Source organism: Mauremys reevesii, linkage group 13 (assembly GCF_016161935.1).
Source record: "Mauremys reevesii isolate NIE-2019 linkage group 13, ASM1616193v1, whole genome shotgun sequence".
Taxonomy (NCBI): domain Eukaryota; kingdom Metazoa; phylum Chordata; order Testudines; family Geoemydidae; genus Mauremys; species Mauremys reevesii.
Genome location: NC_052635.1, coordinates 14,200,989 through 14,225,874, shown reverse-complemented (window position 1 = coordinate 14,225,874; position 24,886 = coordinate 14,200,989). Strand labels below are relative to the sequence as shown.

Genomic DNA, 24,886 nt, shown 5'->3' with positions numbered 1-24,886 from the left:
TTTCTGTTGAGTAACTTCTTACTATCCACAGAATAACATTAATAATTCCTGGTATTATCAATCTTCTGTGAAGTAATTATCTAGTATCTATGGAATAGCTCTGTGGTACTACTGAGTAACTCTGGAGTAGTTTTGTAGTATCTGTTGAATAATTCCATAGCATCTATTGAAAACTCCAATAATTTCACAATATCTATGGAGTAACTCTATAGCATCTCTTTGCTAACCCCAGAGTCTGCACTGGGGTTACTAAGAACCGAAATTATCTCCAAGTATTTTACTAATTTCTACAGAGCCAGCAAATAATTAAAGACAGGAAAGATGTTGACAGTTTATTGTAGTTCTGTTAAAACACCAAAGGAAATACAGAACCAGATCCTCAGTCCCTGAAAATCAGCAATGTACCATTGACGCCAGTGAAGCTTGCAGATTTATGTCAGCTGAAGAAATATAAATACTTGGGCTTCAAGTCATAAACCTGTTGAGGGGCTAGAATAAACTTTCCCAATGGGCAGTTTATCCCAAAACTGCTGGGTTTCTCGCACATTCTCTGAACCAGCTGGCGTGGGCCAAGGTCAGAGACACGATACTGGACTAGCATCCCTTGAGGGATTCTATTCCTTGCCAGCCTGTGCCAGTCAGTACGCAGACATTGGGGCCAAATCAGAGACAGTGCTCCCTAGAGGGGAACAATCTATGGCCTAGCCTTGCTCCCCATCCCTCTGATCCAACCAGTCCAAGACCCTGGGGCCAGATCAGAGCTGCCCCCGCTAAATGGGAAAGGTCCCATGTCCCATTCCCTATAGCTCCTAAGTTTCGGCGGCGGGCCTGCATGAAACCCCACTAGTGTGCATAGTCTCTGCGTCCATGGCTCATTGCACGCATCCATGACTCATCGCATGAGAGCCAACATTTTCACAAGCGACCTGAGATTTTAGGTACACCTCTACCCGATATAACACGGTCCTCGGAGCCAAAAATCCCTACCGCGTTATAGGTGAAACCTTGTTATATCAGGGTAGTGGCGGCAGGGCTTCAGCGGTGATTTAAAGAGCCCAGGGCTCCGGCCACAGGAGCCCGGCCCTTTAAATCGCCACCCGAGCCCTGCTGCCGGAGCCCCGGGGTAGTGGCAACAGGGCTCCAGCAGTGATTTAAAGAGCCCCAGGCTCTGGCCGCTGCGGGGAGCCTGGGCCCTTTAAATCGCCGGCCAAGCCCCGCTACCACAGCTCCAGGATAGCGGTGGCAGGGCTCCAGTGATGATTTATAGGGCTTGGGGCTCCCTGCAGCAGCCATAGCCCTGGGCTCTTTAAAGTGCTGCCTGAGCCCCGCTGCCAGAGCCCCGGGGTTACCACGCTATATGTGAACCCGTGTTATATCAGGTCACGTTATATTGGCGTAGAGGTGTATATCAATTTTTCAGCACCCAATTTGAGGCCAGCATGATGTTGTTAGCACTTCACAATGTGGGCTCAGCTCCCCTCCTCTCTTATGGAAAAACAAAAAAAAACCTTGGAAAATGACACAGGGACAAGAGTTTTCTTCAGAGTTCTTCCCCATGGAAATCAGGTTTCCCCAACCTCCAGCCCTGTCCCCAGGGGCAGATGGGGCTTTGGCCTCTGAACTCAGGGTTCCTCTGATTACCTGTGGGCATCTCAGAGGCTTTGCTGAAGGCGTATCCCTGAACAGATCCAGGCTGCCTCAAGCTTGACACCCAAAACTAGCAACTGCTTTGGAAACTTCAGGCCCAAAGTCCTGGGAAGACCCTTATATACAGACACCAAGACTCAGGAGCGACGCTGAGCTTTATGGATGCACCTGCGGCACAACCGGGGCTAGACTCCTTGGCTGAGCCTTTCACCCTTGCTAGAAGTTTAAGTCCACAGTTCCCATGAATTTAAAAGTGGCTTGGGTGTTCAAATCCACTAGGTGGCCTGGGAAACCTTAGCCCTCCTAAAGTTACAACGTGGCTTGATTTTACCAGGACAGTCCCAGTTTCTCATACAATGTCCCAGTATCATCCCAGTTTGTCTTATGATGTCCCAGGGTCTCCGGTTTGTTGATTTGTTTCAGGACAGCAGAAAAATGCTGGTTTTTCCTTTCATCCATCAACCCATTTGGGTTAAGATTTGCAAAACCCTGTAAAAAATTTGTGTACCCGCTTCCCATTACAATCATTACAATTATTGGCCATCTGTATCCCCCAGTGTCCCAGCTCTGCTGGGTGTTTCTAGGGCTACAAAATGTTTGTTCAAGATGTGTTTTTTCACCAAGTAGAATTTGCCCTGTGGTTAGCAGGAGCTGTCAAAATGGAATAAGTCCAGAGTTTTTTAAATGAGTGAAGAATGAAGAGAAAACCGATCACAGAAATAATGAAAAATAGAATTTCCCATCTGTGGGGAACTCTGATAGTTCAACATTTCTTTTCATGCTGAATCAGGACAAAAAGTCAAAGTAACAAATAAATTGATGCAATGAAAAGTTCAGAAAAATAATTGGAGATATACCAATCTCCTAGAACTGGAAGGGACCTTGAAAAGTCATTGAGTCCAACCCCCTGCCTTCACTAGCAGGACCAATTTTTGCCCCAAATCCCTAAGTGGCCCCCTTGAGAATTGAACTCAGAACCCTGGGTGTGGCAGGCCAATGCTCAAACCACTGAGCTATCCCTCCCCGCTTTGAGATATGAAAATGTCAAACAGAAAAATGTCAACACCCTTGGTCAAAATGAAAAGTTTTGAGATTACAAAAAGCAATTTTTCATTTGGAAAAACTGTTTTGAAACAAACAAAACCCATTTTCAAATGTCGACCAAAGGTGAAAGACTATTTCTGTCTTGAAATGATGAGTCAAACTTTAATTTTTGTTTAGATTCTCCTGACAGGAATTTTAAAAACACCAACCAGAATTGACATATTATCCTGGAAAATGTCAATGAAACCACATTTTTCAATGGGAAAATTTAGGAGATGACACATTTCAAGCAGCTCAATTACAGACACTTGCCCATTGCTGCTCTGTAAATTCATTCTGTCACTAAGGCTGGGGATTTTCAAAGGCATCTAAGGAGTTTGGCTAAAAATAAGGCAGGGCTGAGGCACAAAGGGTGCCCCAGGCGTTTGCAGAAATAAAGATGTATTTGTGACCTACAATAGTTACAGCCACCCACCAGAACCTCAGCTGGTCTGGAACGGCCTGTTCCCTCATTAATGCCACACAATTATCCCCCGGGGAGCGGCAATGTTTTTCTACTGGATTGCATCAGCAGCTTTTGGGTTGCAGCCACCAGAGGAACCCACCACTCAAGCTGCCCTGGGTGCTTGAAGTTGGTCACTAAGAGATACCCAGAGGCAAAGACTGAAAACTAAGGGTCAAGTCCTGAGCTGGTGTAAATTGATGCAGTTTTGTTGACTTCAACCAACCCCCTGATTTACACCAGCTGGGGATCTCGTCCGTTACACAGGTTCCAATCCGTATTCTTTGCTCATGACACTGAACAAAAGACGAGTCAAAAGTTCCCAACCCGTCTGCTCTTTCCTAGCTCTTTGTCCTGTGGGATTAATTACTAGTGTAACTTCTAATGGCGACAGAGCGATTCATTCCCACTGGTGATAGAACTTGGGAGGATTCACCATCGCTAATAGCTTCAGCTCCCATGAATGGCCCAACTTTTCTATCTTTCTTCCTTTCGTTCTCAGCAATTTTTTTTCGGACTGAGACGACAGGAACTCAAAAGGCTGCTTTGGCTGCAGATCCGTTGCAGCATGATGTTTTTAACGTGATGCATTCGCTTTGGTTGCAGGCCTGTCAGAGAGACTGAAGAGCTACAAAGGGCCAGCGTTCCAAATAGTGTAAACGGATGTCATTCTGTTGAAGGCAATGGACCAGACCCCCAGCTGGTGTCAATCAGCCGTAGCTCCATTGGAGCCACAGGCACCAGATCCCCAGATGATGTAAAGTAACACAGGCAATGGAGCTACACTTGGTTACACCGGCTGAGAATCTATCTTCAGTGTGCTGGGAGCCAGCGAGCGAGGACCCTGCAGATTCCTTGCTTGGCTCCCCAGGGCCCCACACAGAGACAGGAAATCCATCACCGGGCACGCTGGCTTGGGACCGTTCTGCTGAGAGCCCTGGGGTGGGCCAGAGAGCCTTCCTGCCACATTATCCACCGTGATGCAATTCAGCCTGCGGGGACAGTGAGCCGAAGGCCATCGCCCTTCTGTGCTGGATTCTCCAGCCTGTGCTGTAGAGCAGGGCAGACAAGATGATCCTGTGACAGTGTTCGGTCACACAGACCCTCCTTGGGGCTGTCATCTGATGTGCTGAGACTACCTCTGAGCCCATTCTCCCTGCCGGCTTGGGACTTCAGAACCCTGCTTTGTTAAGCCAGATATGCCAGTCTGCTCCAACACAGACCCAGGGTCTGACCCATGTCCCCAAAGCTGCAGACTTAACTGAAAACAGCTTAGCAAGTGCTCCTGTCTCCAGCACCCAGACACACCCAGTTCCCAATGGGATTCAAATCCCAAATAAATCCGTGTTACTCTGTATAAAGCTTATACAGGGTAAATTCATAACTTGCCCACCCTCTATAACACTGATAGAGAGAGATGCACAGCTGTTTGCTCCCCCAGGTATTAATCACTTACTCTGAGTTAATTAATAAATAAAAGTGAGTTTATTAAGTGTAGAAAGTAGGATTTAAGTGCTTTCAAGTAATAATAGACAGAACAAAGTAAGTTACCAAGCAAAACAAACAAACAAAAAACCCACGCAAATCTAAGCCTAATACATTAAGGAACTGATTACAGATGAAATCTCAGAGATGTTCCAATAAGCTTCTTTCACAGACTGGACTCCTTCCTAGCCAGGGCTCAATCCTTTCCCCTGGTACAATCCTTGTTAGTTCCAGCTCAGGTGGTAACTAGGGGATTTCTTCATGACTGGCCGCTTCTTTGTTTTGTTCCATCCCCTTATATATCTGAGGCACAAGGCAAGAATCCTTTGTCTCTCTCTGGGTTCCCACCCCTCCTTCTCAATAGAAAAGTGCCAAGTTAAAGATGCATTCCAGTTTAGGTGACATGATCACATGTCACTGTAAGACTTCCTTACCCACTTGCTGGCACACAAGTATACAGGAAGACTTACAAGTAAACAGCCATTTATAACCAATTGTCCTGGTTGATGGGAGCCATCAAGATTCCAAACCACCATTAATGGCCCACACTTTGCATAATTACAATAGGACCTCAGAGTTATATTTCATATTCCGAGTTTCAGATACAAGAATGATACGTTCATACAAATAGGAGGAGCACATTCAGCAGATTATAAGCTTTGTAATGATACCTTACAAGAGACCTTTTGCATAAAGCATATTCCAGTTACATTATATTAACACTTATAAATATATTTTTATAAAGCATTATGTAGAGCAGCATCACGGATCCCATCTGGCCTTGGAATCACTGAACCTCCCTCTCCAGGAGTCTGCAGTGAGAGCTGAGCCAAGGGAGCCCCAGGGTACCTCTGTGTGCTCGTCTTGGAGGCTCGGGGGGGGGGGGGGGGGGCTGGCTAAGGAGGGCCTATTGGGCCCTAGCCGGGAATTATATGGCCAGAAGTGGATAGCGAACTCGTCACTGCACAGAGACACCAGTGTTTTCCTTTAGAATCAGGGCAAAAGGCTTGAGCTGCTTTGTGAGGCAGCATTGCCCAGTGGATAGAGCACTGGGCCTTGGGAGCCCTGGTACTATCCCCAACTCTGCCATTGGCCCGCTGGGTGCCTCTGTTTCCCCATCTGTAATATGGGCACAATGATACTGACCTCCTTTGTAAAGCACTATAAGATCTACTGATGAAACGTGCTAGTGAAGAGCTAGGTGTTAATATCATTGAGCTTGCGGTGAAAGCAGACGTGTGGAAGGCCCAGTGTTCAAGCTCTGGCTTCCCAGGTGTGTGAGAATGTTCATAGGCCGGGGCCTAAGGGAATTAGGCACATAATTGAAATTCAGTGGAGCCCCTAGCTGTCTCACACGCCTTTCAATACTCCAGCCAGCGCTGGTACAGCCCAGATCCAGGGAAACGCGTTCAGTGGCTCAGACCCCACACCTACTGTTCTGTTCCACCATGCTCATCACCTGCTCCGGCTATCGCAGTGTCAGCTCATAGGCACAGCTCAGCTGTTCCCTGCTGGGTGAATGAGAAGAGAGGCCAGCCTACCCCCTCAACCTCTGCCATGTCACTGAGTCCCTTGACTCAGCAGCAGCTGTGGGGATGGGACTTCTGGGAGTGGCTCGGACATGAAAAAGCAGCTCCCTTCATCGATTTATTTCTGTGACGGTCGCAAGGACCAACTCCAGCTGATGATCCCGGGCGTGTCGTGCTAGGTGCTGGACAAATAGGCAGTAGCCTTTTATTTTATTTAGACTAGCTTGAGTGAGGTTATCTTGCACCACCGTGGGGCCGGCTCTGGGGGCTAAGTTTGGAGCTCCACAGAGTGAAAATCACCTCTGCTCTTTGTCTCTGATCTAGTGACGCTAGGAACACGAGAAGGCCAAGGACAGTGGCCACACATGCATTCACAAGCACAAAGCCTAGTCTGTATGGTACATTGCATGAGAGTAACAAGTAAGGTTATGATTAGCCGGGCAGATATAATATCTTTGAATGCCCACGCACAAGTTATAAATGAAGTCATAACCCCCAGCCTCAGAGATATTCTGGTGGATTTCTCACCATTTGATCATCAGCAGGGGTTTAGTCCCTGCTTGGGTTCTTCCCCAGGTTTTCCCAACCAGAGAACGCTCGTTTATATCGTAATTCTCACTCCATCTAACTCCATCTAACTGCCATGTATGTGCATGAAGGTGTCAACCCTTTTCTCCTTATCCGTATGTCCCCACCCCATGAATATTGGGGTGCCCCATTTCATAGCCCCTAATTAGCATTTACACACCCTGCAGTCAAGAGAGGCATTTAAAGATGTCATACTAAGGTCTTGAACAATACATTGGGGTCAATTTTCTGCAGCATCACCCATTGGCACATTTTTGCAGTAGCCTTGTGATCTTTACTGGCCTAGGGTTATTCTTTGGTCACCTACATATGTCAAGCACTCTTAAGCCTCTGGCCTGGTATGGATAAGCTGAAATCTTACAGGCCTCAGCCCGTAGACCTTGCATTTCAGCCCTGCTTTACTTATATACCTAATGCATATTCATTACTCCTAAATATTTATCAGTTGTATTCTTCTCTAATCCTAAAATTTAAATCTATTTTGCACACAATTATTACATACGACATCTCATATAAATTGTTCAGAACATCACACCGTGCACTAATCAATGAATGATAAAATGAACAAACTAGCTACCAGGTAACAGAGAAGGATAGTCTCTGTCTCCAAGATCTCCCACTCTAGGGCCGGGATTATCAAAAGGCTGGGATTTAGGTGTCTAACTCCCTTAGGCCTCTTTAAAAATCCCACTCTGGTGTTGGAGAGGACAAAGTGGGAAGATGAGAGGGGATCGTGGCAAGTTGAGGGGCCACATCATAACCAAGAGAACTTAGAAGAGAAAGAAACGTCAGCCAGGCTTTGGCTTAGCCCGTGTCAGACGGGAGGGACAGTGGGCATCATGACAGAGGTGGGTTTTCAGAATGGATTTTGGTTGCAAGCCTATTTCCCATACCAAAAGGTTAGTAAAATAATAGCAGAGATGCAGAATCACCCTAATCACCATGGCTGATGTCAAGGGAAAGAGCCAGGAATAGTGACATACCGAATGACAGTGTCTTCTCCCTCTTACATTCCCGTGGCTCAGAGCCTGGGAATGGAACAAGGAGAGTCTTTATTTGATCTTCAGTTGCTAGGTGTGAGGAGCAGCTGGGGTACGGTCCTGGGTAAATGGACCTGGGACTGAGATGTGGAGCCATATAAAGCTAAATTGTGGCCTTCTACAAGCCACCAACTAGTCTACAAAGCTGGGATATTTCCAAGGGGGCCTAGGGGAGTTCAGTGACCAGTTTCCATTGATTTTCAAAGGAAGTTAGGTGTCTAACTGCCCCAAGCATCTAAGGCTCCCAATTCCCATTGTCTTTCAATGGGATTTGAGCACCCAACTGCCTTAGAGTCCCTTGAAAACTCCCAGTCCCCCTAGATCTAGTCCACTAGAAGACACTAGACAGTTCTCTCTTCTCTTCTCTTCTCTTCTCTTCTCTTCTCTTCTCTTCTCTTCCTATTGTTTCTTTCTCTCTGCCTTCCTATGGCAAAGCTGTACGTCTCCAGGAAGGCCCACATCCTCCTTCTCGATGCTCTTGCATTCTCAGCCAACTCCCATAATGTCTTCTGGTTTCCTCTCCACCCTCAGTCCCGTGTATCCCTGCATGAGGGATGCTGCGAATGAGTCCATCCCGGTGCACCAAGTGGTGGGGAGTCTGGCTTTCAAGCACTCTTAGGGAGAGCCGCGCCCATCTGGCCCATCCCATCCCTCAGCACTTCCTTCACCGCCTTGTTCCTGAAGCTGTAGATGACAGGGTTGAGCAGGGGCGTCACCACCGTGTTCAGCACCGTGGCTGCCTTGTTGAAGCCCGCGGAGGAGTTGTCAGCCGGCTTGACGTAGATGAAGATGGAGCTGCCATAGTAGAGCGAGGCCACCATGATGTGGGAGGTGCAGGTGCTGAAGGCCTTTTGCCTGCCCTGGACTGAGGGCATCCTCATCACTGTGGCGACAATGCAGAGATAGGACACCGTTGTCACAGAGACGGAGCTGAGGAGGAGGAAGGATGAGATGGCCAAGTCCAGGGCCCGGAGGAGGTTAGTGTCAGCGCAGATCAGCTCCAGCAAGGGGGCACTGTCGCAGAAGAAGTGGTCGATGGCGTTGGGCCTGCAGAAGGGTAGCCTGGCCTTGAGCACCATGGAAGTCGAGATGAAGAGGAAGCTGCTCGTCCAGCAGGACAACACCAGGCTGAGGCAGACCCGGCTGCTCATGATGGCCATGTAGCGCAGTGGGTTGCAGATGGCCATGTAACGGTCCACGGACATGGCGGCCAGCAGAAGAACTTCAGCTGAGCCTGCCAGGAAGTAGACGTAGCTCTGGAGGGCACAGGCCAAGAAGGAGATGGTCTTGTGCTGGGAAAGGAGGAGAAGGAGCATCGTGGGTGTGACAGTGGTAGTGATAAGCAGCTCCAGCAGTGAGAGGTGGCTGAGGAAGTAGTACATTGGTGTGTGGAGGCGGCGGTCCAGCCTGATTATGATGATAACCAAAGCATTCCCCAGCAGTGTCAGCACATACATCACGAGGAAGAGGAGGAAGAGGGGCAGCTGCAGCTGGCCAAGGCTGGAGAAACCAAGAAGGACAACCTCGGTGATTGCCGCTGAAGACTGATTCACGGGGGTCCTCCGAGCAGAATCCATTGGGTCTGCGAGTGAGAAGGAAAGGATTGGAAGTCACTCCCATGAGATAAATCGACAGGGTGAATGGGAGTCCACACATGTAGCGGGGTGGTTACCTGCTCCTGCCCTTCGGGGTGGAAAACAGCCCAGGAGAGGGCTGTGGCTGGGGCTGTGATTGGAGCAGGGCTGCGGAGAGGCAGAGGAGCTGGGGAGCTCCAGCCTGGAAAGCCCCAGGCTGCGGCCTAGCATTGGGCTAAAAGGTACTGGGGGTTGAAGAGGGCAGCCCAGGGGTAGGCCAAGACAGCAGGTCTAAACCCAACCTTGCCAGTGATGAGTAGGCTGATACTGCAGTCTGCCCCAGGGCGTGGGGGCTAGACTATGACTGGCAGTAGCCATATACTGAGGCGAGGTGGGGATAGTGGGTGGGGGTTTCCCGGGGAGGGGGGACCCAAAAAGAAAGGGGTTACTGCCAGGGGGTCCTGGAAGGGACATGGGAGCCAAGAGGCAGCAGATCACCAGCCTGCAGAGGGCGCTCCTGGCTGGAAAATGAGCTAATTTCCCTGAGAGACCAGCAGGAGGTGCCACAGGGGTTAGTCCACGCCTCTACAACACACAACACAGATCCTGAATGGAGGGGTCGAATCCACAAGATGGATCCGGGGGGGAACTAATAACTTTCCAAAACTAAAAACTTTTTTTCCCCATGGTTTCTGGGTTTTAGTTAAAAGCACAAATTCCAGAATTTCAGTTCTTTCTCCCCCCTGCCCTTTATTTCCTTTTCTTTTTTCCTCCTGTCCAATGCGGTAGAATAAACGATATGTACATTTCTGATTTGACTTTCTACGTTTTCTTTCCTCAATAGGTGTTTTTCTCTTTGCCTGTAACTTTTGCAGAAGGTCAGTGGAACAGGAGCAATCCCACAGCCCAGGCAACAGCTCTAACCTCCAGACTATCCTTCCTCTCATGGGGTCCTTCTGCCCCAATGCTAATTTACCCTGTGACTTTGGATAGGTCATTTCTTTATTACCACGTCAGAGCTGTGGCAGGCTGCCTCTGATTAAGGCCCTGACTCAGTTTAAGTGTGTGTCTAAAGGCCAGACAATTAAAGGGATTAAGTGGGATTTTCAAAGAGTGTTGAAGCTAAAGGACAGTGTTGACACCAGAACAGGTGAGGATACACTGCCCATGGATCAACTGAGGCTGGTATGAGAAGGTTTCTAACCACCAGCGGAGGGAGGTTTGGGAACAGCCTCCAATAAGCGCAGTGGGGGGGGAACAACCTAACTAGCTTGAAGATGGAGCTTGATAAATTTATGAACAGGATAATATGCTGGGGTTGCCACTGATATCAGGGGGCTGGCTGCCAGCACCCAGGGGTCCCTTCTAATCCCATGTCTTATGGTCCTACCTAAGCTGAAACCTACAGGAGCAAGAAATTCACGGTAAGATGGCACTTCGTTCCTTTAATCTTCTTCTCTGGGGCTGGGGGTCCCAGTCCTGCAGTGTTGACATCAGTGGACCAAGTTTTGGCCTTGAATGAGCTGGTGAAAAATTTGGATCCAGAATTGGCCTTTCTTCTTTTGTTTTTTTTAAAGGAAATTTTGCAATAACATTTTGGTTTTGTTTTCTTTTTGTTTCCTTGGAAGGGGGGTTGATTGGTGGTTTGCCTTCTTTCTTTTCCTTTTTCTCCCATATATTTTGGTGACAAAACAAACAAAAATGGTTTAGCTTTAATATGAATTTTTGTTTGTCCTTTGTCATTTTCACTGGAAGTTAAAGGCAGACAAATTCATATTGGAAATTTTTCACCGTGTGCATGATTCACTATTGGAACAAACTCCAAAGAGAAATGATGGATTTTCCATCTTTTGATGTCCAGTCAGACTGGGTGCATTTCTGGAAGGTGATTTAGCCAAATAAAAGTTATTTGGCTAAATACAGGGGTTACTGGGTGAAATGTAAAGGACTGTGGTATACAGAAGGCCAGGCTACATGTACCTTAATTCTGCCCCACTTCAGGCCCAGCATCACGATTACAGTTGGTCAAAGATTTCCACAATTCCATTTCAGCAACAACAAAAATTTGAATTTCAACAACAAATTTTGAAAAAGCATTGGATGATCCTTGCTCCTGGTTTGGTGTTTTGTTTTGACCAGCTGTAACAAAACCACTAAGCAATGTAATGAATGGTTGTGTCACCACGTGTCATAAAATGACCACTCAGGAATTCGCAGCAGCTCTAGGCACAGATTTCTTCCTTCCCTAACACATCGGACCCTAACGTAGTCCCATGAACACTACTGAAAGACAGACAGGGGTGAGCTAGAGATGGATCCACCATAACTGCCTATTATACCTTATTCTAACCAGCATTTTTCAGGCATTGTGAAATGCTAGCCTGGGTTGGCATAGTACATCCATCCAGGTCTCCTCTTGTATGGTCACCATAGTGATGAATAATGTTGTGTGACCAGTCCTAGTGCTGTGGCCAGCAATGCTGTGTCATTAATAAAGCAAAATCCCCATGGACATAAACATGTCCACCCATAGACATGTCCCGTAGACATTTTCTTTAGAAGTAAGGAACCAGAATCTTTGTCCTACCCCACTAGTCTGTTCTTTGAGCAGGTGTTCCAATGATATTCTAGTCTAGTCCAGTCTATTTAGGTTCTTCTACTGCTCTCATCACTGTAGTATCAGGCATGGGTGCCAGTGACAGTTGAACTACAGGAGACTCTTCATTAGCTTGGCAGTACAGTACCTATGACACACACCTGAGAACACTTTTAAAAGTCTGGGATTTCTTGTAAATTTAACTTTAACACTGAGCTTCTTATATCAGAGGGGTAGCCGTGTTAGTCTGGATCTGTAAAAGCAGCAAAGAATCCTGTGACACCTTATAGACTAACAGACGTTTTGCAGCATGAGCTTTCGTGGGTGAATAACCACTTCATCGGACTGAGCTTCTTGGCTTTGTAATTTTTAGTTGTTTTGTGAGGGGGGTGAGAGATTTGGGGGCTTCTTTCTTTCTTTTTTTCTTTCTTTCAATACAAGTCTTCTAAGAATTTTGGCTTGGTTTTCCACGTGAACTTAAGGGAGTTATGCACCTAAATCCCATGGAAATTCAATGGCAGTTGGGACTTTAATTCTCTTAGTCTCCCTTGAAAATTCCACCCAAAATTCTGCAAGAGAAGCCATTAGTGTCTGAGCTTTTCTTATCTGCCAGATTACCTTCTGGTTCAAATATTGAAGGTAATAGTCAGAGATGATTGAAAGTATTCTATTAATATATTTGTTGATGGAAAATTGATTTTCAACTAAATGGAAATTTTGGGTGGAAAAATCTGTTTTCAGCAAATTTTGAGGGATGTTTTAAAAGAAAAACAAATTTTGATTAAAATCTGAAAATTTTCAAAGAATAAAACTTTTACAAAACAGGAAAAAATGTCAAAATGTTTGGTTTATTCTCAAGAAACAGCTAAACTCATATTGTTCTGTTTTTGTCTATGAAATCTGAACATTTTCCTTGACAGATTTAGACCAAATGAAAGAAAAAAACTAATGGTCAGTTTTTTGGGGGGATGGTCATCAAAAAACTGATGAAAACCTGAAATCCATCACAGAAATATTTTGACAAAATGGAAGATATATATATTTGTCAAAACTGTTCATGGAGAAAATTATTTCTCTAGCAGCTCTGAAAATGACAGCATGAAACAAATGTAAAATTGCTTTCATCATAGCAATCCTGGCGAATAGACTTTGAGATCATTTGAATTACCTACAAAATAAACTCGGCTCTCTCCTATTCATAGATTCTTAGATAGCAGGGTCCAAACAGACTATTGTGACCACCCAGTCTGACTACCTGTTGAACACAGGCCAGAGAAGGTCCCCCAAATAATTCCCAGAGTAAAGCTTTTAGAAAAACATCCCATGTTGACTTAAAAATTGTCAGTGATGGAGAATCCACCATGACCCTCGCTAAGTTGTTCCAGGGGTAAATTACTCTCACCATTAAAACGTACACCTTATTTCCAGTCTGAATGTGTCTAGCTTCAACTTCCAGTCATTGGATCATGTGAGACCTTTCTCTACTGGGCTGAAGAGTGTGTTATTAACTATTTCTTCCCTATGAAGGAACTTACAGACTGTGATCCAGTCACCCCTTAAATACATTGAGCTCCTTGAGTCTATCACTATAAGGCAGGTTTTCTAACCCTTTAATCATTCTCGTGGCTTTTCTCTGAACCCTTTGCAATTTATCAACCTCCTTCTTGAACTGGGGACCCCAGAACTGGACACAGGATTCCAGCAGTGGTCACACCAGTGCCAAATACGGAGATAAAATTACCTCCCTGCTCCTCCTCGAGCTTCCCCTGTTTATAAGCTAAGGATTTCATTGGCCTTTTGTCTGCAGCATCGCACATCCTCACAGTCTGATCAGTTATTGGACTGGGAATTTCTTTTCTAGCACTTTCAGTTTCATCTCATTGAAAATAAGACACCCAGGCTTGAGTCTGCAGCCCAGCCAGGACTGAGGAGTGGGACCAAACATTGCAATGCAGGGGTTACTTACGCCACGGCAGCTCAGCAGGATAGAGAGGAAACCCAGAGGCAGAAAACAGCTCTCACAATCTTCCAGAGAAACAGCAAGTGCTCGGCACAAATGGGACAATTAGCTGCAGCCTGTGCACATGTTGGATCTATCGCTGATGCGCCCATGACTTCAGCATCCATTGTCAGCCTCCATGTCTCTGAGCCATGTTATTTTCTGAGTCGATGGGTCTCTGGTCGGTTCCAAGGGCCTGGGATCTGCAGCACAAATGACTGGCTGGCTGGGGCAGCGTGTGGTGAGAATCTGAACAGATGGATCCGGGCTCCACAGCTTTGCTCTGAGAGCCTGCATTAGCTACACCCAACCCCAGAGGTGGTGAGCAGGAGCTACTGAGATTGGTACAGCATGACAGCACATGGGAATGGGGCAACAGAGAGAGAGATGGGACAGTATGGAGGTGATAGATAGATAGATAGATAGATAGATAGATAGATAGATAGATAGATAGATAGATAGATAGATCGCACTACTGAAAGGATCCTTGCCTAAATCAGGCAGGATTGGGGTCTAAGATTTCTGTTCTAAAACATACAGACTAAACAGAGATTAACTGTAGCACATCTACGTGGCTAAGAGCTGAGCGGCATTCAAATGACTCCAGACTCAGCCTCCAAGACTCAAACCCTTCCTTTATCAGCCCCAAGAATTAACGCTGCATGCTTTTTGAACAGAGCCAGCAGCTTCGGGGAGCTAGCCCCTAGAGGAATGGTGCTCATGCCGCAACATCAGCTCTTATTAGAAAAACCTTCCCCACCAAACCAACCCAGCGACGTCCCACAGCTGCCACGCAGAGAGGGCTAGATGAAAAATGAGATTCCACTTCACACCACAAGAGAGAGATGTTGGGCCCTATTAAGAGACCATGGAGACCTTTTGAAGTCTTCCTTGAAAAACAAGGACCCATGTGAGGATTGCCCACAAAGTCTGGTGGCCAGGACTCTGACCTAGGACATGAGAAACCCGAGTCCCCTTTCCTGCTATGCCTGATTTGGGTGCCCTGCATTCAGTCTCTCCAGCCTCATGGGCAGTGAATTAATTACACAACATGGGACCACTCCAGATGGAGAGAATTACCCCACATGCTGGTGGTGATGATACTCACATGGCATGTGGGAGACCCATATTTCAGTCCTTTGTCACACTGGCATGTGCCAATAAAATAACATTTTGTAAAATTCTCAACCCAGTGTACTATGGGATTTGAATACCCAATCACTTTCATCTAGTGGTACCAGGGGATTTGAATACCCATTCGCTTTCATCCAAATCCCTTTGAACCTCTCAGACATTTGGTGGGGTTTCAAAGAAGCCAAAGAGAGTTGGTTTCCAACTTCCATTGAAAGTGAGTGGAAGCTGGTTACCTAACTCCCTTAGGCCCATTTGAAAATCTCAGCTCTTGTCTTTGAGCTGATTTTCCATGAATTCTTTCCCTGTTCCGTGGAAAGGTTTGGAACAATCTGATACTCTCAGCTTCTCCTACTGCATTTGTAGGTAACAAGTCCAGTGTTTTAAGCTCAGGGTATCAGGATACTGATAACATCTATTGTCTCTATTGCCTAGTGGACTGTATTCATAGAATTCCCTGACTGGCAGCAGAGGGAGCAGCTAGAATCGGGGCTGAAGATAAAATAGGATTGTTTTCGCTGAAATAAAGAACTGAAAAAAAATTCATTTGGGGCTGAATGAAGAGATTTGTTCAACCTGAAATGAAACTTTTCTTCCATTTAGTTACATTTGGGTGGTGGTTGTTCTTATTTATATTTTTAAAAACAAATCTAGCTAAATTTCCAAATGAATTGTCAGTTAGATAAAAGAAATCAAAAGATTTAATTTAAAAAATATCTAAATGAACCATTTCCATTTTTTTTTCTATTTGGCAAAAATTATTCATCAAATTCATCCCGAAAACACAAAATAGTTTCAGTTGACTGAAAGTGCATTTTTCAGTGAATGAACTATTCAAGTGAAAACTTCCTCCCAGCTCTAGTTACTACCATATATTCAAAGAATCATAGAATCACAGACTTTAAGGTCAGAAGGGACCATTATGATCATTTAGTCTGACCTCCTGCACAATGCAGGCCACAGAATCTCACCCACCCACTCCTGTATCAAACCTGTGTCTGAGCCATTGAAGTCCTTAAATCATGGTTTAAAGACTTCAAGGTGACGAGTACCTTCCAGCAAGTGACCCATGCCCCACGCTGCAGAGGAAGGCGAAAAACCCCCAGGGCCTCTGCCAATCTGCCCTGGAGGAAAATTCCTTCCCAACCCCGAATATGGTGATCAGCTAGACCCTGAGCACGTGGGAAAGACTCACCAGCCAGACACCCAGGAAAGAATTCTCTGCAGTAACTCAGATCCCAACCCATCTAACATCCCATCACAGGCCATTGGGCATATTTACTGCTAGTAGTCAAAGATGAATTAATTGCCAAGTTTTTAAAGTGCTTGTACACAAATGCTAGAAGTCTAAATAATAAGATGGGTGAACTAGAGTGCCTTGTGATAAAGGAGTATATTGATATAATAGGCATCACAGAAACCTGGTGGACTGAGAGCAATCAATGGGACACAATTATTCCGGGGTACAAAATATATCGGAAGGACAGAACAGGTTGTGCCGGGGGGGAGTGGCACTATATGTGAAAGAAAATGTAGATTCAAATGAAGTAAAAATCTTAAGCGAATCCACATGTTCCATAGAAACTCTATGGATAGAAATGTCATGCTCTAATAAAAATATAACATTAGGGATCTATTATCGACCACCTGACCAGGACAGTAATAGTGATGATGAAATGCTAAGAGAAATTAGAGAGGCTATCAAAATTAAGAACCCAATAATAATGGGGGATTTCAATTATCCCCATATTCACTGGGAACATTTCACTTCAGGACGAAATGCAGAGATAAAATTTCTCGATACTTTAAATGACTGCTTCATGGAGCAGCTGGTACGGGAACCCACAAGGGGAGAGGTAACTCTAGATTTAATCCTGAGTGGAGCGCAGGAGCTGGTCCAAGAGGTAACTATAGCAGGACCACTTGGAAATAGTGACCATAATACAATAGCATTCAACATCCCTGTGGTGGGAAGAACATCTCAACAGCTCAACACTGTGGCATTTAATTTCAAAAGGGGGAACTATGCAAAAATGAGGGGGTTAGTTAAGCAGAAGTTAAAAGGTACAGTGACTAAAGTGAAATCCCTGCAAGCTGCATGGGCGCTTTTTAAAGACACCATAATAGAGGCCCAACTTCAATGTATACCCCAAATTAAGAAACACAGTAAAAGAACTAAAAAAGAGGCACCGTGGCTTAACAACCATGTAAAAGAAGCAGTGAGAGATAAAAAGACTTCCTTTAAAAGGTGGAAGTCAAATCCTAGTGAGGCAAATAGAAAGGAGCATAAACACTGCCAAATTAAGTGCAAGAGTATAATTAGAAAAGCCAAAGAGGAGTTTGAAGAATGGCTAGCCAAAAACTCCAAAGGTAATAACAAAATGTTTTTAAGTACATCAGAAGCAGGAAGCCAGCTAAACAACCAGTGGGGCCCCTTGATGATCGAGATACAAAAGGAGCGCTTAAAGATGATAAAGTCATTGGGGAGAAACTAAATGGATTCCTTGCTTCAGTCTTCACGGCTGAGGATGTTAGGGAGATTCCCAAACCTGAGCTGGCTTTTGTAGGTGACAAATCTGAGGAACTGTCACAGATTAAAGTGTCACTAGAGGAGGTTTTGGAATTAATTGATAAACTCAACATTAACAAGTCACCGGGACCAGATGCCATTCACCCAAGAGTTCTGAAAGAACTCAAATGTGAAGTTGCAGAACTATTAACTAAGATTTGTAACCTGTCCTCTAAATCGGCTTCAGTACCCAATGACTGGAAGTTAGCTAATGTAACGCCAATATTTAAAAAGGGCTCTAGAGGTGATCCCGGCAATTACAGACCGGTAAGTCTAACGTCAGTACCGGGCAAATTAGTTGAAACAATAGTTAAGAATAAAATTGTCAGACAAATAGAAAAACATAAACTGTTGAGCACTAGTCAACATGGTTTCTGTAAAGGGAAATCGTGTCTTACTAATCTATTAGAGTTCTTTGAAGGGGTCAACAAACATGTGGACAAGGGGGATCCAGTGGACATAGTATACTTAGATTTCAGAAAGCCTTTGACAAGGTCCTCATCAAAGGCTGTTACGTAAATTAAGCTGTCATGGGATAAAAATGAAGGTCCTTTCATGGATTGAGAACTGGTTAAAAGACAGGGAACAAAGGGTAGGAATTAATGGTAAATTCTCAGAATGGAGAGGGGTAACAAGTGGTGTTCCCCAAGGGTCAGTCCTAGGACCAATTTATTTATAAATGATCTGGAGAAAGGGTAAACAGTGAGGTGGCGAAGTTTGCAGATGATACTAGACTGCTCAAGAGCAGACTGTGAAGAACTTCAAAAAGATCTCACAAAACTAAGTGATTGAGCAACAAAATGGCAAATGAAATTTAATGTGGATCAATGTAAAGTAATGCACATTGGAAAAAATAACCCCAACTATACATACAATATGATGGGGGCTATTTTAGCTACAACGAGTCAGGAAAAAGATCTTGGAGTCATCGTGGATAGTCTTCTGAAGATATCCACGCAGTGTGCAGAGGTGGTCAAAAAAGCAAACAGGATGTTAGGAATTATTAAAAAGGAGATAGAGAATAAGACTGAGAATATATTATTGCCCTTATATAAATCCATGGTATGCCCACATCTCGAATACTGAGTATAGATATGGTCTCACCTCAAAAAAGATATACTGGCACTAGAAAAGGTTCAGAAAAGGGCAACTAAAATGATTAGGGGTTTGGAGAGGGTCACATATGAGGAAAGATTAAAGAGGCTAGGACTCTTCAGCTTGGAAAAGAGGAGACTAAGGGGGAATATGATAGAGGTATATAAAATCATGAGTGATGTGGAGAAAGTAGATACGGAAAAGTTATTTACTTATTCCCATAATACAAGAACTAGGGGTCACCAAATGAAATTAATAGGCAGCAGGTTTAAAACAAATGAAAGGAAGTTCTTCTTCACGCAGCGCACAGTCAACTTGTGGAACTCCTTACCTGAGGAGGTTGTGAAGGCTAGGACTATAACAGCGTTTAAAAGAGAACTGGATAAATTCATGGTGGCTAAGTCCATAAATGGCTATTAGCCAGGATGGATAAGGAATGGTGTCCCTAGCCTCCGTTTGTCAGAGGATGGAGATGGATGGCAGGAGAGAGATCACTTGATCATTGCCTGTTAGGATCACTCCCTCTGGGGCACCTGGCATTGGCCACTGTCGGTAGACAGATACTGGACTAGATGGACCTTTCGTCTGACCCGGTACGGCCGTTCTTATGTTCTTATGTTATGTTCTTAAATTAGTCTATCCCATCATACCATCCCCTCCATAAACTTATCAAGCTTAGTCTTGAAGCCAGATATGTCTTTTGCCCCCACTATTCCCCTTGGAAGGCTGTTCCAGAACTTCACTCCTCTGATGGTTAGAAACCTTCATCTAATTTCAAGTGTAAACTTCCTGATAGCCAGTGTATATCCATTTGTTCTTGTGTCCACATTGGTACTGAGCTTAAATAATTCCTCTCCCTCCCTGGTATTTATTCCTCTGATATATTTATAGAGAGCAATCATATCTCCCCTCAACCTTCTTTTGGTTAGGCTAAACAAGCAAAGCTCTTTGAGTTTCATTTCATAAGACAGGTTTTCCATTCCTCGGATCATCCTAGTAGCCCTTCTCTGTACCTGTTCCAGTTTGAATTCATCCTTCTTAAACATGGGAGACCAGAACTGCACACAGTATTCCAGATGAGGTCTCACCAGTGCCTTGTATAACGGTACTAATACCTCCTTATCTCTACTGGAAATACCTCGCCTGATGCATCCCAAGACCGCATTAGCTTTTTTCACAGCCATATCGCATTGGCGACTCATAGTCATCCTGTGATCAACCAATACTCCGAGGTCCTTCTCCTTCTCTGTTACTTCCAACTGCTGTGTCCCCAATTTATAACAAAAATTCTTGTTATTAATCTCTAAATGCATGACCTTGCACTTTTCACTATTAAATTTCATCCTATTACTATTACTCCAGTTTACAAGGTCATCCAAATCTTCCTGTATAATATCCCGGTCCTTCTCTGTATTAGCAATACCTCCCAGCTTTGTGTCACCCGCAAACTTTATTAGCACATTCCCACTTTTTGTGCCAAGGTCAGTAATAAAAAGATTAAATGAGATTGGTCTCAAAACCAATCCCTGAGGAACTCCACTAGTAACCTCCCTCCAGCCTGACAGTTCACCTTTCAGTATGATCCGTTGTAGTCTCCCCTTTAACCAGTTTCTTATGCACCTTTCAATTTTCATACTGATCCCCATCTTTTCCAATTTAGCTAATAATTCCCCATATGGAACCATATCAAATGCCTTACTGAAACTGAGGTAAATTAGATCCACTGTGTTTCCTTTGTCTAAAATAAAATATTATTATAAAATAAATATTATTATAATTCTAACTTATTACAAACTTGCATTCACCTCCTGTGAATGTTAGTTGACACTTGCAGTTCTGTTCATGCCCATGTTGCTTAGAGACCATAATATCTCATAAGCGTATTTGGTTTTGGATGCCTATGTTGTGAAATAAAAGTGAATATACACCAGTGAAAGGAATTCCTAGGCAATCTCTGCTTCTGTCAACACGTCAGGAAGCCAAAGTGGAAAGCTGGAATACAATAGGCACTGGGTGTGGTTTGTTATGGCTTCTTGGCATGTCAATAAAGCACAAGCGAGCTAGGAACCCAAAGCATCCACGAAAATTCCATGTGCTCCGAAATAAATGCAAATTTGCAAAGGGGAGCTATAAAAGAAATTCATAGATTTATAGATTCCAAAGCCAGAAGAAACAACTGTGACCCTCTAGTCTGACCCCCTGTAGAACACTGGCCAAAGAACTGCCCCCAAATAATTCCTAGAGCAGAGCTTTCAGAAAAAACATCTCATCTTGATTTAAAAATGATCAGTGATGGAGAATCAGCCATGACCCTTGGTAAATTGATCCAATGGTTAATTACTCTCACCATTAACAATGTATGCCTTATTTCCTGTCTGAATTTTTCTAGCTTCACCTTCTAGCCATTGGATCGTGTTAGACCTTGATCTGCTAGATTGGAGCCCATTATTAATATTTGTTCCCCAGGTAGGTACTTATAGACTGGGATCAAGTTACCCCTTACCCTTCGCTTTCTCATTGTCAGGCTAAATACACTGAGCTCCTTGAGTCTATGAGGAACTATGAGGAACAATTTCTAACCCTGTGATCATTCTTGTGGCTCTTCTCTGAACCAGCTCCAGATCTGAGGGCTGGAGAAAATGTCTCCAGATGTCAATCCAGAAGATTGAGAGGTGACTTGATTGCAGGGTAAAAGCACCTTCCTGGGGAGAAAACATCAGGCAGTAAAGGGCTCTGGAATGGAGCAGAGACTGGAAGAACAAGAACCAATAGCTGGTAGTTGAAGCCAGACAGTCAAGTGAGAAATTAGGCATCACTGTATAACACTGAGGGTGATTAACCCCGGGAATCAATTCCCAAGGGATTTCTCTGTTGTTTGGTGTCTGCCCGTCCAGGCTGCAGACCCTTTTGGACGAATTTTAATGAAACACAAGTTATGTAGCTCAATAAAGGGGGAACAGGGGCCATTTAATGGCCAGTGCTACACAGGTCAGACAGGAGGCTCTGGCCATAAAACCTATGACGCTCCAAGTCTGTTTACACAGGTCCTGGAACATAGCTGTATGACTCCTAATCTGGATTTAATGTTTGACTCCTGTTTGGTTTTGTCTTTTCTATCCCATCTGAAAAAGCCATCAGGACATCAGGTCTTGGGATCTGTGTAGTGCGGATTATCTAACAAGAGCTGAACACTACAAAGTGTAAGTGGGATGAGAAGAAAGGGCAGGTTGCACAGGAGTCAGTCTGCATGTGCTGATTGCCCTGGCTTGGCTGCCTAAAGAACAGACCAGAAGATTCACTGGAGTTTTATTAATCCAACAAGAATATGAAGATAAAACAAGAACTACAGGAAGAAAAACAAATCTGGCATTGGTGAGACAAGACTAAGGGTACGTCCATACTTACGGCCGGGTCGACTGGTAGCGTTCGACTTCTCAGAGTTCGAACTATCGCGTCTAATCTAGACGCGATAGTTCGAACTCCGAACGCGCTCCCGTCGACTCCGGAGCTCCACCACCGCGAATGGCAGTGGCGGAGTTGATGGGGGAGCCGCGGACTTCGATCCCGCGGCATCTGGACAGGTAAGAAGTTCAAACTAAGGTAGTTCGACTTCAGCTACGCTATTCGCGTAGCTGAAGTTGTGTACCTTAGTTTGACCCCCCACCCTAGTGTAGACCAGGCCTAAGTGTTGTCTCTGACCACTGGATTGGACACCAAGAGAGCAATTGGAATGTGGGACAGGACACACCCGTTTGGCCAGATGCAGCTGGTGACACAAAGCTGGAATACAATGGAGTCTGGCTGTGGTTTGTTATGGCTTCTTGGCGTGTCAATAAAGCACAAGGGAGCTAGGAACACCAAGGAACTCGGGAACCTAATTCTGGCCCATTGACTTGGGTGAAGTGATACCGATTTTCAACAGCTGGGGCTCTGTCCCATTGACACCAGCATGGCAACGGCTGATTCACACAAACTACTGATTGAGTCCATTGACTCCAACAGAGCTATGGCCAATTCATAGTAGCTGGGGGTCTCTCCCATTGACTCCAGTGGAGCTACGGCTGACTCCCACCAGTTGCACATCGGGTCCATTGACCCCAATGGAGCTACAGCCAATTCCTGCCAAATGGGGGTCTGGCCCACTGACCCCAGTGGCACTATGGCTGATTTCCACTAGCTGGGGTCTGGCCCATTGATCTCAATGGGGCTATGGCTGATTTCCACCAGCTGGGGTCTGGCCCATAGACTATAAGGCCAGGAGGGAGCATCCGGCACATGCTGCCTGACCTCCGGCACATCCTAGGCCATAGAACCTTCCCCTTGGCTCCTGCACTGAGCCCTGCTCCATATGCTGAAACAATAACATTCGTTTCCGGGATTTGACATTAAGGAAGGACCAGAGACAAAGAGACGAAATTAGGAGAAGTACTGGATGCAACCATAAGGTGTAAAACACTTGTGTGTCAGGAACCCCTGGACCAAGTGACTCCCAATTTGCTCCACTTACCCTAGTTCAGACATCAAGGAGACATGTTACATTTCAAAACATGATACAGCATGTGGATCCAACCATAAGGTGTAAAACGCCCCACCTAAGTGAGTCAATTCTGCAGTCACAGCCAGGATTCTCCCCCTGGAATATTGCTATCGCCACAGGGATCGCGTCACACACCTAACGGGTCACTGATCTACAAGTGCCCAGTGCCACCCCCCACTCACCCCCCAAAGTTACAGTCACAGGAACCTTGCAATAGGTCTACCCAGAGAGTCATTACGGGCATTGGACGGGACAGACAATCAGCTGTTTGGGGCAGAAACCTTCTTTCAATTCTGTCTGTGCAGCACCCGGCACAATGGTGTTCCGGGTCTATGACTGGGTCACAGGGGCTACAGCCATACCAATAACAAATAATAAATGGTAAAATAATAATCGATTCTCAATAATCAGCTGTCCATATTTATTAGTCATTAAGTTCTCTTTGGACTCTCAGCCATAGAGATGGAAAAAAATATTTCACCCAACCATTTTTCCAAGGAGCAAGGGGTTTTTGACCAAAACAGGAATGTTTGCAGGAAAATGTTATTTGTGCTGATAATTTCCAGTTTTCCATTGAAAACACAGAAACTGAACATTTTTTAATTTCTGGAAAAAATGCCCGTTTAAACAATCCTGTTTTCTAAAGCTGGCTTTTTTTTTTTACCATGAAAGGTTTTAAAACTAATCATTTTAACATTTTACTGGACATTTTTACCAAAACCAGAAACATTTTACCCAAAACGGTTTTTGAGGCTGAACATTTTTATCAAAACTGAATGTTTTACCAAAAACAAGATCTCTACAAAAAACTGTTTTGAAAAACAATTTATGTGGGGCAGGGGGTTGTTTTTTTGTTGGAAAAAAAAACAATTAACCAACCAACCAACCTAACAAATAAAAGATTTGTGTGGCATATTGTTTTTTACAGAACAAACCTCTTTTTAATTATGTTTTCTTATTTCCTATGGAAACAAATGGCATTTTCAACCATGTCTGAGGTTAGCAAAGAAGTTGTACAACATGAGATGACATCCATAAACCATGGATGAAGCATGCTCCTTTGTGAATATCATGGATTGAGGTTTCCCCACCTATAAATTACAGCAGCTGATGCAGGAACAAGAAGAAGTGTATGTCATTAATGTGAGTTTTCCGTTCCACCTCCCAGTGCGAAAATGACTCTTCAGAAACTGTTGAATTTTTGTCAAAAAATTGAATATTGACTTATTTTTTATTTTTGGAAGTTTTCAGAAAAGACAAACCAAACTATTTTGTCCCAAATCCAAAAGTGTTACACCCAATACTGCTGAAAACTGAAAAATGTTCAGACAAAAGAAAAAACTTTCAACTTTGCCAGACAGAATCACAATCCCTTGTGTACGCACACCCAGAGTCCTTCCCTCAACTGGGCATGGAACCCAGGAGTCCTAATTCCCAATACCCATTGCAAATGCTACCCACTAGATGCCACTTCTCTCCCACAGCTGGGGATGGAACCAGGAGTCCAGACTCCCAAACCTGTGCACTGTCCAGAAGAAGACAATACCTGC

General features: G+C 44.7%; 1 protein-coding gene across 1 annotated transcript; it reads right to left on the bottom strand.

Moving 5' to 3' along the window:
- Positions 1–8,440: 8,440 nt before the first annotated feature.
- LOC120380060 (olfactory receptor 6M1-like) lies at positions 8,441–11,456 on the bottom strand. Its single transcript, XM_039497563.1, has 2 exons — positions 11,390–11,456; positions 8,441–9,417 (listed from the first exon to the last, which is right to left on the bottom strand). The coding sequence occupies exon 2, from the start codon at positions 9,410–9,412 to the stop codon at positions 8,441–8,443; it is 972 nt and encodes a 323-aa protein (XP_039353497.1). The 5' UTR covers positions 9,413–9,417; positions 11,390–11,456.
- Positions 11,457–24,886: the final 13,430 nt, after the last annotated feature.

Bases quoted from the DNA above. Each gene is read 5' to 3' on its own strand.
- LOC120380060 (XM_039497563.1), bottom strand. From the start codon at position 9,412: ATGGATTCTGCTCGGAGGACCCCCGTGAATCAGTCTTCAGCGGCAATC.